General features: G+C 55.5%; 1 protein-coding gene across 1 annotated transcript in view; it reads right to left on the bottom strand.

The window, feature by feature from the left end:
• Positions 1–6766: 6766 nt before the first annotated feature.
• The window catches only part of FBXW8 (F-box and WD repeat domain containing 8), a 118182-nt gene continuing 111536 nt past the window's right edge, over positions 6767–13412 (bottom strand). Inside the window, exons 9-11 of the mRNA XM_049619275.1 lie at positions 10306–10479; positions 7876–7983; positions 6767–7441 (exon numbers count right to left, since the gene is read on the bottom strand). Of these exons, the coding sequence (XP_049475232.1) occupies positions 7297–7441; positions 7876–7983; positions 10306–10479 (427 nt within the window). The 3' untranslated portion in view covers positions 6767–7296. The remainder of the gene's footprint in view (positions 7442–7875; positions 7984–10305; positions 10480–13412) is intronic.

Below are 13412 nucleotides of genomic sequence, written 5' to 3' on the forward strand. Positions count from 1 at the left end.
CATGGCTCCTGTCTGTTCCCCACGTCCACTCGGTGGCCTGGCCACCCGGTGGCACGAGGCTGAACAGGACAGCTGATTTTCAAAGGCTGGTTTGGAAAAGGGGAGTTTTTTTTCCCCCCCAGACCTTCTCTGGTGTATTTTGGGTGCAAGGTTTGCTCCTTTGCATGAGTGCTGGGCGGTAATTAGTAAGACGAGGCAGCTCCTCGTGCTGTGGTGGCCGGGACGCAGGCGGTGTGGTTTCCTTGGTATTGTGACTGAGCATCTAGGCCAGAGGAGATAAGGGGGACCTGTGGTGATGTGCCCAAGCCCGCCGACGGTACCCGGGGCACTGGACTCCGGGCCTGGCTGCCGAGGTCGGGCTGGGTGCGTCCACACCCTCCCAGGCCGGCATGTGGCAGTCCCCGGTGGTGGTGGCAGCAGGGGAGGAGACTGTCCACGGTGAGTGGCTCCCACAGCTCCAAGGTCACCTTCTGACTCGGGTGAGCTGCGCTAGGGGCGGGGAGATGAAGGTTGTCCATCCGGTTGATGGCTATGGCCGGTGGGTCAGCAGAGGCCGGCACGGGCTGAACGCTCCCGGTTGGTGCTCGGTGGGGCCGGCACGGCCGTTGCTGTGATCGATCATCGCTGGCGGCGTCCCGGGCCCCCTTGCGTGGCTCCTGCCGTCCACACTCACTGGGAGGTCCCCTTCTAGCCTTCCAAGAAAGTTCCGGGAACCGAGAACTGCCGTTATTGGCCTTCTCGCACTTCCGGAGCTTTGTTACTAAGCGTGTTTTAGCTAACACCTGTGCGTGGGGGTTCAGAATTGAAAAGGCGCAGGAAGGCACAGCACACGGCCCTTCTCCCGTGCCGGCGGGCCCCGGCTTGCCCTTCCCCGAGGCAGTCAGGTCAGCCTGTTTCTTTGACATCCTTCCGGGGCTGTTCCTGCAGACGCAAGCAGGTATATTGCCGAGGAGGAGCTGAATGTCGGTATTTAAGTGAAAAGTTGAAACAGAGCAGTGAGGCAGGGTGGAGGGGGACTGTGTGGACGGAGCACCGTGTGCAGGGCAGGAGTCCCGAGGCTGGCACACCCACCGTGGCGGTGGCGGTTTGGGAAGCGCGCGCATCCTTCTGGTGATGCTTGGAGGTGAGAGCAGACGCCTCTTGGAGGTGAGGCAGTAAGGGCATAACTGGGCCGCCTGGGGCCCCGGACCCGGGGCCTGAGGGATGCTGGCCTGCGGTGCGAGCCGCGGCCTCCTCTCTCCCTCCCGGGCCCTGGTGGATGGCAGGGAGGCCACATGGCCCCGGCCGTGGGGAAGTAGACAGCGGTCTGAAGTCACTTCCAGAGCTCGGCTGTTTAGACTAGCGCTTACTCAACAAGTGTCTTGACATTTCCTGAGCGGTAGGTCTGCGGGGAAGGCAGAGGCCTGGCTTCCTGCCCTCAGGGTACCAGCCACCTGGTGGGACCCTGAACTGTGTTTCCTGGAGCAGGAGTGGGACGTGAGCTGCCTCATCTCACTGCTGCCCCTAGGGACCGTCCTGCTCACGTCCTTGGCTTTCCCGGCTGCCCTCGGAGACGGTCTCAAGTCCCTGGCATGGCCTGGTGTGCTGGAATCTGGCACTCTGCCAGAAGCATCTCTGCCCGGTGACCCCCTGCAGCCTTGCAGAGGCGCGACCCTCCCCTTCCCCGCCCCCCACGGTGCCTTTGAGCAGCGGGATGGCTGGCGTGGCCACCGTCGGCCTGGACTTTCTGGGGCTCCCCCAATTTGCTTCGATTTTGTGCTTCTCAACAAAGGCAGTTCGTTAATGTGAAGTGTTGTTAGAAACCGTTTCCCATCAGCCCCTGTGCCCTGAGTTTTAGTTTGGGAGAGGTGGCCACTGTGGGCACACATCAAACGTTTTCATCTCTTCGGACCACTGAGGGCCAGCCTAACGTCTTTGAAGCTTTGGGCCCCGGCTTACCTAAACAGCTAATTAAAAGGAGATTTATTCACCATGAGCCCAGTCCATGCTGCTCAAAAGAAAGCTAATTTGTTCCCAGTCACTGAGGGTGTCACAAAATTGGCAGGGTTAAGGCTTATTTCCACCAGAGCGCGGCCTGCGGAGTTTACCTGGGGCTCCCACCGGCTCCCAGGGTGCCCGTTCGGTCATTTGGGGAGTGATCAGGGTTTCCTAGCAGTGGGTGCAAACCTGCTTCTAGAAAGGGCAGGTTAATTCCCCACAGTCTAGCAGAGGACGCAGGCGGGGGCTCCCGTTCCCTCCTGTCACCCGCCGGACCGGCGAGGGTGCCCAGGAAGGGCTTTGTGGCTGCATCGCCCCTGAGCAAGTATGGCTACGTCCCCGGGTCCCTGGATCGGGCGCCTCGTCAGAAGCAAGTGGTGTGTTGGTTTGGAAATTGGTTCTAAAAGAGGCAAGTGGTCGAATCAACAGATATGCTTGTTCAACAGCCTGTCTTCTATCAAGAATTACACCAGTGACTAAAAGGAAATAGGCAGAAATCAGTGCTAAGGCAAATATTTGGAGGAAGTGAGGTCGTGCTTTGAAGGCCGCAGGCGGTGGGTGGAGACCCAGCAGGGTGAGGGCCCCCTTCTGTTCTTCACCCATCTGCCCGCAGTCGGGTTGACAGCCGGATCTAGTCCCGTGCTGCCGTGTCACCGAGGGGAGAAGTTACCAGAACTCAGCTTTTGGATGTTCAGAGGATCCAGCGATTTGACGCAAACGCAGGAGTCTGGTAGCTTCACAAAAGGGCTGCGTAATGGAAATCTAATAGGAGAAGCTCGGGGGAAACATCCGGCAGCCACGTTGACCGTGCATCACGGATCAGGGAATAGCCCAAGATCACAACCGCTTCCAAATTCGGCCAAGCACCACCTTGCTGGACTTGCGCAAAACAACTCCGTTACCTTCTTGTCCGAGGGACTGGAAAGTTCTTTCTGTGCTCTGCTCAGGGGAGGCAGGTCACACGTGCACCTGAGCCTGCCCCCACCTGCCTGCTGAGGCTGAACCGCAGCACCGGGATCGGCAGTGACTTCCGTGGGCTGACACAGTTAAAAATACAAGTTGCCTTGGCGAGGGTTTTTGCAAACACCTGCTTTGCAAGCTGTCCTCCCACACGGTGACCTTGGGAAGGCCTTGGAGAGGGGGGAGCTGGAGGAGCCGGGGTTTCTGTCAGCTCTGCCTTTGTCTCTGGGCCTTTCCGGAATCAGGAGGCAAGTGCCAGCGGGGTGTTCGGCGGTGGATGAACTTGGCCTGTGGCGGCTGCCGAGCCTTCTAATCCAACCAAGTCAGCAAGGGACCAGGGTTCACGTTCAGCCCCGAGCAGCAGTCAGGGTGAGGGATATGTTGAGCAGCGGCGTCGGTCCCCTCGGTCTTCGAGGGACAGGGACCGTCCTGCCAGTGGGCATGGGAAGGGAAGATGTGACAGGCTCAGCTCTTGGGGCTGCGGGGAGCTGGGAGCGTTCCCGCCCTTCCTAGGGAAGAAGCGTGCCCTGGCGCTGAGCCGGTGTGCAAAGCCTGCGGCTGGAAACCCACGGCGAAGGTCGGAGGCCGAACGCCTGCCCTGCCCGGGGCCGCTGCAGCCCAGCGAGAGGGAACCTGCCGCCGCACATCGGAGGCGGCCCTGTCCGGACCGCCACCGGCAGGGCCTGCCGCAGCAGCCAGGTAACCGTCTGGCCTGGCTCGAGGGCGAGGCGGGCAGGTCTGCGTGGCTCACGGCGCCGCGGCCCGGCCGGCATCATAAGCTCCTGGCCGCCACAGCGGCTGCCCAAAGCAGAGGCCCCGAGTCGGGGGGGCGAGACAGCACCTGTCTAGCCCGTGGTCACGGACCTGCCCGTAATGGCAAGCCACCAGGCGGTTCTAACGAGAAGGCTGTGCCCTCATGAGGGGAAGCCACTTCCCCTCCTCAGTGAGCAGAGTCTGTCTGCAGTAAGCTGGTGCTTGTCATTCAAACGCAGAGCGGCATGCCATCCCCTACGTGCCTGCCGGGCCTCTAGTTTAAAAACAAAATTTGTTGTTTATGCTCGAGTAGGGGAGGGGCAGAGAGAGGGAGGGAGACACAGGATCCGAAGCAGCTCCAGGCTCTGAGCCGTCAGCACGGAGCCCGACGCGGGGCTCGAACCCACAAACGGCAAGATCTTGACCCGAGCTGAAGTCGGACGCCCAACTGACTGAGCCGCCCAGGTGCCCCTGGGGGGCCTCTCTCTCTGAAGCGGGGAACCGGGATACGGGACTTCATCTAGGGAGCCATCAGACGTTCCTTTCACAACAGACCCAAATCCCCATCTTGGGGAAGTCATCAGCCAGGGTGAGCGTTGTGCCTCCTGGGGGTGGTGATGCCACCCCCGGGGTAGCTTTTAAACACAAACCACTGGCTGTGCAATGGCAGCACGAAGGCAGCTCGTGGCTTGGCTCAAAAGGCGCAGTCCAGTGGCTGAGATGTGATTCTCGGCAGTCCCCTTACACGACCTGACGAAAGCCAACCTGCCTAACGCTCGTGTCCGGTTTCACACCTCATCTTGTGGGTTTCTTGGATCCTGGCCTGGGAACCCCCGTGAGTGGTGGTCGCGCTCCCCTGTGGCCTGCGACACCAGGCTGCCCTGCTGGCAGAGCGCGCCGGGGGTCGGGGAGAGCAGGTGCCACGGTCGGCTGGCCGGGGGCCTTGCCAGGGCAAGCGGTCATTGGAGCAAGAAACAAATTTCAAAAATTTGATATCGGGACAGACAGTTGATAAAAGTAGAAAGCAAAAGGCAGGTGATGTTCTAGGACACAAGAGCCCTGGCGTGGGGCCCTCTGGCTCCCCAGGTGGTACAGGAGCTGCTTCTGTCTTCGGGGGGGAGCCACAGGAGGGTAGAGTCTGAGGAGGAGAAGAGCTACGGAGGAAGGAAAGGAGATGATCCACCTGCGAACTCAGAACCTGCAAAGAAGCTTCCTCAGAAGAGCCAACAGGGATCCAGGTAAGGTGGGCGGAGCAGAAGGGGTGGGGGGATACGGGCCAAGGCGTTTTAAGTCACTGGGTAAATGTGAATTTATGGAGGAATTCGGTCCCTTCCCCACGTTCCAGGATGTAAAGTTTGTAGCAGCAAACACAGGTTGCCGTGCCTGGGGATCAGAGTCTGGATCTGATAAACCCTCCTCCGCAAAAACAGGCACTTCTCCGTAAGGGGAGAGGTTATAAACAGGCTGGGGAGGTAAGAAAACCCCTGTGGTGGTGCCACTTTACGCTGGACCAGCTTTTGGCCGCGAATGACAAGAGTTTAGAACTATTTTTAGTTTTGGTGTATTTTTCTGGGTCTGATTTCTTTGCAACTCTTCAACTACCTTTCACGGCTGCGAAGCTAGGAAGGGTGACTGCGTCTGCAAAATGAGGTAAAAATCGGACTGGAAGGGCTTGCTTCTTAGAAGAAAAATGTCTTTTACCCAGTGGTCCAGTTACATTAAGGCTATGAAAGATGAAAACCTTGTAAAGCGAGGTCACTAGGGGGTCAGAGCAGCACATGACACGAGGAGTAAATAAAATCCTTCATCTGCTAACTGCAGACCGGCTTCATTTATGAAGTAATTTGGTTGAAAGGAAGCAGAAGGCCGTCCTGACGAAGCTCCTGCCCAGGAAGGCGGTCTGAAAGCCAGCGTCACCCTGCGGGTTGAGTGAGGATTCCCAGGCGGGGCCAGTTTTCCCGGTTCCCCCGTCCTATCTAGTTAGTTGCACGTCGGTTTTTAACGTGGACCGAATTCATCTGAAAACACTGAAACCTTCACAACTCAGAAGGGCCGGGACTCTCCGTAATGGCACACGTGTCCCAATTTTCTGCCCCCGTGTACGGTAGGAAAGCGTCCCTTTCTCTTGGGTCAGCGTGGGCAGGTTGTCGCCCTGAAAAGCCCCTTGTGCCTTTTTTTTTTTTTTTTTAATCAAGACTTGTATATTTTGGCTTTTCAAAAAAGCTGGTCCAGTGTAAAATGGTACAAGCGTGGGGTTTCTGGCATTGTGATAAACTTTACTATTTATTGGCTTCCTGTCCCATCAGTGTGTTTTTTAATCTTTGCTTAACACCCTCCTTTGAGGTCTCTATCTGAGGTGACAGCTATCCATTTATCTTGGCCTGTTGTGTTTTCTCCTCAAGCCACAGCTTCTGTCCACCCTGGCCTCGTCCCGGGGGTTTTGATGTTCAGTGCAGTCATGGTCACCCTGGTCTAGGGAGTTCATATTTCCATTTTTCTTTAAACCAATTCTGGAGTATTTGGAATTTCCAGGTGGACGTATTTCACTTTATCTAATTTTACTGCATTAGGGGTCATGGAATTTGGCCTGGATGGGATCGTCCTTTGTGGTGCTCACACGGACTCAGTTGCCGTGCATGGTCTACGGGTATTTAAAGAGGCCCCAGACTCTACATACGCGTATTGGATCGCGCTTGTACATTCGGCCAAGTAAATCCTCGGAGTCCTTATTGATCGCTCGCTCTGGGGATGGACTTTCTCTTCGTGGTCCTCTCAGTTTCTGCTTTGCTGTTTTGAAGGGACATCGGGCGGTTGCTGCTGCACAGTGTCCATCCTTTGTAAGGTGACCGCTCGGCCTCCCCGTCCCTCAGAAATGGAGGCTGCTTATCGTCCCCCCCCCCCCCCCCCCACCCGGTGTTGCCCTGCTGTAGCGCCGTGGTTTAGGGTAGCGGTTTCTCCGCCAGCTCTTCCTCTTCCATCCTGCGTGGAGGATGGCTGTTGATGCAACACACATGTAGAAAATAATCTACTTTGTATCACAGGTTGTGGACAAAAGAGCAGACCACAGAGTCCTTAATGCAATTGTATAAATATATAATTATGAATCATGGTTAAGAACTAGGAGGAAACAGGCCTGTGATCCCAAGTCTACGCAGGGTGGTGGCATCACGGACCAGCCCGAGTGAGTATGTGCTCTCGGGTCCAGGGGAGGTGGGGCCGTGTCAGCTCAGGCACCTCCCCTCCCCCTGGAGAAAGGGCTTGAAGACCAGAACGATGGCGGCAGCAGGTGAGCAGGGCCCTGGACCACGGTATCCGGACAGAGGGCCCCGGATGGGGCCAGGGCGGGGGAGGTGCAGCGTGAGTGAGAAAGCCCCGGAGGAGGACCAGAGCACCCAGAAAACAGACGAGACAAGCCGCGACAGGCTCCCGCTTTCCACAGGCAGCTACAGAAAAAGGAACAGGCAGCGGAGGAAGGCAAAGGCAGCTGAGGCATGTGTGGGGTCAGACGAGTGCACCCGGGGGTCGTGTTCTTCCCCCCGGGAGTTTCCAAATCCGGCAGGCGTGGTTCTTCCCGCTCTTCTCCCCGCGCCGCAGGGAGGCTCGCGCCTAACTCCGGTCCTGGGGGAAGGCGAGCGCGAGGGCATAGCCGTGGCCGGCCGTGGGGTCCGCGGACGAACGGCAGACGGGCAGCGTGCTCTGCAAGGCCAGCCGGTCCACCGCGAACTCGTAGGCGTGGATCAGCCCACGGTGCCTAGAGGAAGCACAGACAGCATGCGTCGGGACGGTCCCCGTGAAGGCTCCCGTCCTTCGGGCCGGCAGCGTGGCAGACACGCGGTCCCGGGACTGGAGACAGACAGGTGAGCCACCGCGTCTGACGGAGGGGAGGCCAGCCGTCACCCGAGCCACCTGCACGGGGGTCTCTCCCTCGTTGGGAACGGGGTCCCCCAGCAGATGGAGCAGGAGGAGGGGGCTTTGCCACCGTCACTGGGAGTGTAACCGCGGCGGGAGCATCGCGACGCGCACGCTTTGCTGCGCAGCCGCCTAAGTGCGCAGGAAAACGACGGCCGTACCTGACGGGGGACGGGGTGACCCTGGCGGGGACGGGGTGGCCCAGGGGTCCTAGTAACACAGTCAAGCCAAGATGCTGCGTTCTGAGCCCCGACAAAGCCAGCCGCGCGCACTGACCTCCTGTGGGCCGTGAAGTCCAGGTCAGTGTTGCGCACCACCCTCTCGTAGGGCACGTTGGCCGTGATGAGGCTGTGGCTGTTGAAGGACAGGTGGCGGACGGGGTGCCTGGAACACAACGGGGAGCGCCTGGTAAAGGGAAGTCCCCCCAAACTGGGCCCCCTCTACGTTCGGGAGTTCAGAGTACAGGGGCTCTAGAACCCTCTACCAAGCTTCTCATGAACGGGGGAGGAACCCGGGCCCCCAACGGGGGCAGAGACTTGCCTTGGTTCTGTACTCTGGGCGCTGCTGTTAACAAGTCCGGGTGCCCCCTACGTCTCCTGGCCGGCCACCCAACTTGGTATGTTTGGACGTGAAGGATTTTAGCAGCACGTGGTGGAGAACAGCCCCATTTCTGGCTGGCCGGCCCTGGACAGGTTCGCCAGGCTCCCCCTCAGCAAGGTGTGGGGCTGATCCACCAAAGGCCCCTTCCTCCTACGTTTGAGAGGGCTACAGCTGATGGTTGGACTCTGTGCTCTTGTGCTGCAAAATTTTGCAACAGTAGCTTGAGACCGACGGATGGAGTAAAGGCTTTTGTTCGTTCTAAACACTTCTAGCCAGTGCCTTGGCTCCAGCTCCAAGCCAGGAACCACAGGATGTAAAGGATGTCCAATGCAATCGGGAACCTGCTATCAGAGGTTTCCTAACTAGCTAAGAATGTAAGAGTGCATTCCCCCAAAATGAAGCCAAGGTTTCTAGAGCATGAAAGATGTCACAAGCCCCAAGGATGGGACACAGGCTTCAGCACTGAGCCCATCAGCCAGGCCCTTGCAGAAAGGCAGAGATGAGGGAAACTCTGTGCAGGCTGAGCAGGGGCTGGCTTCTTGGCTGGAACAGAGCATTCTCTTCTCGGTATCGAAAGTCCAGGGGAATCTGAACCTGGCCCCGCCAGTCCAGGATTCGGGGCACCAACCAGAAGTAAGCATGTCTGGGAGACTTCACTGGGGGCCCGGCGAGGTGGGGCCAAGGGAGAGCGGGCTGAGTGTGGAGGGAGAGGCTCTGCTGTACTGCGGGGCCGGACCAGAGGCTCGAGAGGACCCAGACCGGCTGCACGCAAGGCAGGCGAGGACCTGGTGAGCACACGAGCTCCAGGTAGGACACTGAAGAGTGGGGCCCAGCCCTTCAATGGTGGACATGGGGACCTTGCCAGGTGGCCCAAGCCACTAACCGGCGGCAAGGACTGCTTGTACAGTTACAAGTGAGTTACGGAGGCAAGTGCCGGGACAGGACACGGCTGGGGAAGACCTCACTGACTGTGGCTTCGCTTGAATGATACGTCAAAGGGAACACAGCTCTTCCGGGAGAGAAAACGAGATTTTGCTGGAGTCCAGCCCTAGTGAACAGGCGGCGCTGCTGCTGGAAAGCGGGACAGGAGGGTGGCAGCCCCCCAGGGCCCCAGCTGCGGTGAGTTGGGCTAGTAGGAGAGGCTGACCCGGCTCGTCCCAGCAATAAAAGGGCTTCCTCCTTCTAAGGTGCCACCATGGAGGACGTTTAGTTGCCTTTCGGCACCACCTGGTGGCAACTCTTCGTATCACCACAGAAAGCAGGAAAAGGGCTTTTGCACCTGTTTGCTGAGTAAGACAGGGCTGGACAGAGCCAGACGGTGCAGTCGGACAGAAGCTGCCGGAGGGAGCAGGCACTAGCCACCCCTGTCTTGTAAGAAGCAGCCAGTTCCTGTTTTAACCTTGCCACCGCTGGTACCGGGCCTGGACTGTACTGCCTTCTCTTACTAGGACTTGAAATTTCTATTTGTGGGCTCAGCGTCTCTGTGTTTCTTCCTCTTCTTCTCCCAGTCCACGTCGCAGAATGTGCCTTCACAGTGGTGCTGGGAAGAAGGCTCTCCTCTTTCCCTGCCCCCAACTGGTGGCATGTAGGGCCAGGTGGCTGTGGCAGGGTAAGGGGGGAGGGAGAGCCCCTTCCCCGGGCAAGAGGGGGACGGCCTCAAGTCAGCTCCAGGCACGGCTGCCTCTACCTGTTAGGCATCCTTAACGTTATCTGCCTACATCCGTGAGGCCCCCCACCTACACTTGGGATGATGAAAGGACACACTGCTCCCTCCTTAGCTGAAGCCTGACTACTTTCAGTCCTAGGGCCCTTCTAAACAGTGGAAAGCAAGTCCAAGAAATGGACAATCAAGGTCCCGCATGTTGGGACTCCCAGCAGGCCTTGCCTACCCTGGCTGGGTGTAAGTCACGGCAGCTTTAACGGCGTGAGTAGAACTACCTCTCCAGTGACCAGCGCCGTCTCTGGGTCTCAGGTTCCTTGCCTGAGAAATGGAGAGAGGAACTTACCGCAGCCAGCTCCTCGGTTACGCTGAGGACGGTGTGGTGACACAAGGAACTGGCTCAGAGGCGGCCTGCTACCCCTACGGCTCCTGTTCCGTTCAGTTACCTGGAATGCACCTCCCACAGCTTCTGGTTCATCCGATAATCCCACACCGAGACCAGGCCTTCTTCGCCTCCACTGACGATTTTCCAGTCGTCCATCTGCACTGCAGAGACGCCCAGCTGGTGGGCAGAGAGCGACAGGGCGATTTTGTCAGTGCGGAAGTCGTGGATCCTCACCCTGGAAGGCCCGAGAGAAGCACAGAGAAGGGAAATGGGATTCGCGTTAGGGCCCGAAATGACAGGTTCATCCTTGGTTGTGCTGGTCGATGCCCAACAATCTTGTGCCAGAACATTAAACAAAACCGTTGTGTGCCAATATCTTCATACTGATATAGAACTTTTACCTCCTTATTAGTACATGGTCATAGGATGCTAGGGTGCGACAGAAATGAATGAGTTTACAGTACCCACAACTGTCTAATCAGAATGATTTAAAAGCCCCCGGAACAAGATAGACTCAAGACAACTATATCAGCGGACCCGTCACACATGCTTTCTCTGCTCAACAGGGAAGACAGCTGCCCTGAGCGGGAGTCCACACACAGGAAAGCTCAACTCTGACCACACTGGACTGAGGAGGCTGACCCAGTGGTAAGTGTACCGCCCAGCCCAGGGGTTTTGCTGCTACCACCAAATTCTGTTAAGGGCAGGAGGTAAACCGGCCACATTCGTCTGCAACCCAAACCCTTACCCGGTTGGGAAAATGACACTTTTCTGGGGTTGAATTTAACTTGACTTTTAAATTTTATCACCCTCGTGTCGAAATTTGGAAAGCAGTGTGTCTGTAGTTGACGAAGCATAATAAAGTCACGATAAGACTATGTGGACACTTGGCTGCCACTCATCTGAAGTCCCACAATAGTTACTTGCCTTGTAATAATGTGAATTTAGGAACCTCTTTCAAAATGACTCTGCTTGGGGTGCCTGGGTGGCTCAGTCGGTTAAGCGTCCGACTCTTGATTTTGGCTCAGGTCATGATCTCGCGGTTCCCGGGTTCGAGCCTGGTGTTGGGCTCTATGCTGACAGCTCAGGCCTGGAGCCTGCTTCAGATTCTGTGTCTCCCTCTCTCTGTGCTCTTACCCTGCTAGTGTTCTGCCTCTCTCTCAAAAATAAATTTTAAAAAATGCTAAAAAAATGACTGTTTAAGTATATGCTGCATTTCCACACATGGATAAACGAGACAGATCCCTTATCTGGCAAAACACCAACACGGTTCCTGAAATAAAAGCCACAGAGCAAAAATTAAAAGGGGCAAAATTTCAGTACAGGTGAACTTAACAGCCTCGCTGCTGCAAGTCAAAAAGTAAAAGACCCAGTGCCTAGCAGGAGGCCAGACCCAGCTAATGCTAGCATGGTAAGTGGGGTCTAGACAAGTGGTGCAGAGAGAGGATCTGAAACCCGCTGGGTCCTCAACTCCCAGTTGTGAGCATGTGCACCAGATCAATGGTATGCAGAGTTCTGAGGAACATTAGTTTGAACCAAAAATTCTATACCTCGTGGACCTACCGAGTTTGAAGGTGTAATTAAGATTTTTTTTTTTTTTAACAGAAAAGGACCCCAAATCTTCTACCTGTGGATCTCTCGAAAAGAAAGGGAGGTGGCAAAATACTGGAAGGACTGTGAGGGGACCACACAGGCCACAGAGGGATGCATAAAACACTCCAGCGTGGCTCGAGAAGATGGCTTTGCGAAGTCACAGACTGCATGTGGGAAGAACCCACCAAGGAGCAAGAAGGGCTCCAAATGGATCACCAAGTACATACAACTCAGTATGTGCTACGAATGAGAGGTGGACTGCAGCATGAAAAGCTTGATAATGATGGAGACAGTTTAGTAAGTGTCTGATAAAACTTGCCTGGACAGGAAAAACCTACATGGACCTAATTTTTTTTGGAGATTTTTTTTTTTTTTTTTAATAATGGTTTCTTTAGTCACTATGTACTCAGGTTTGAGCCGATTTTCTCCAATCTCCTGGGAATTACCCAAACTGACCCCCGAGGATAGAAAAAGTAACAACGAGCAGACGGGGAAAGCTCTCACGGGAGCCAATGGTCCCTTGAACAAGCGAGCGACACAGGCACACCCTGGAGGGAAGGCCCCCTGGGGCTGCGCACGAGGCTCCCCAGCACAAGAAGGAGCAAACCGCTTCCCCGATGTTGATGTGAGGCCGGCATCCTGTCATCACCCAGACCCTGCCGATCGGCCCAGTGTGAGAGGCAGCGCTGGGTCTGGGTCAATGCCAGACCTGAAGACAGTACAGCAGGGTCCAGAGCCATGTGCTACCCACAAGCAGAACCCGTCGAGGAGTCTACTGCAGTTCACCACGTGACTACAACGAATGGAGAAAGCCACACAGTCGTTTCCACGAGCGCTGAAAAGCAATTCGAGGAGACAGAACACTTACTTCTAGTGAAGGCTTTCAAAAACGATGATCCGTTTTTACCAATACTTCACATTGTTTAAAAACAGACACAATTAGGGGCACCTGGGTGGCTCAGGTCACGATCCCGAGGTTCGTGAGTTTGAGCCCCGCGTCAGGCTCTCTGCCATCAAGCGCGGAGCCCGCTGGGACCCTCCGTCTCCCTCCCCTGCTTGCACCCTCTCAAAAATAAACATTAAAAAAAAAAAAAACAGACACAATTAGATAAAAGACAAAATGAGAAGGGGACAAATTAGAGATGACAGCCAAAGATAATTCAGTAATAACTCAGAATCAAATGAAATTAATACGTCAAAATCAATAGCTGTCTTAAAACCAACCACTGGTTTTAAAAGAGCAATTAACTCTCTCAACTTGGATCTCTACCATATACACTGCATCAAAATAAATTACAGGTGGCTCAAAGAGTTCAACATAATTAACGGCCAAGAATATTCAGAATAGGGAAGGCCCTTCTAAACAAATAAACCCAGAAGTCAAAAATACTGACAAAAGTATTGAAATTTTTCCCACAGAGGGGGGAAAAAATCAGAGAGGAATGGCTAGTTTCTTGTAAAAAAAAAAAAAATTCCTTCAAATTGAAAGTAAAGAGGGGCAACCCAAAATTAAAATAAAAGCTAAGAAAAAACAGGAAATTACTCATGGCTTTTTTTTTTTTTTTTTTTTTTTTT

This window comes from Panthera uncia, assembly GCF_023721935.1.
Source record: "Panthera uncia isolate 11264 chromosome D3 unlocalized genomic scaffold, Puncia_PCG_1.0 HiC_scaffold_8, whole genome shotgun sequence".
Classification (NCBI taxonomy): Eukaryota; Metazoa; Chordata; class Mammalia; order Carnivora; family Felidae; genus Panthera; species Panthera uncia.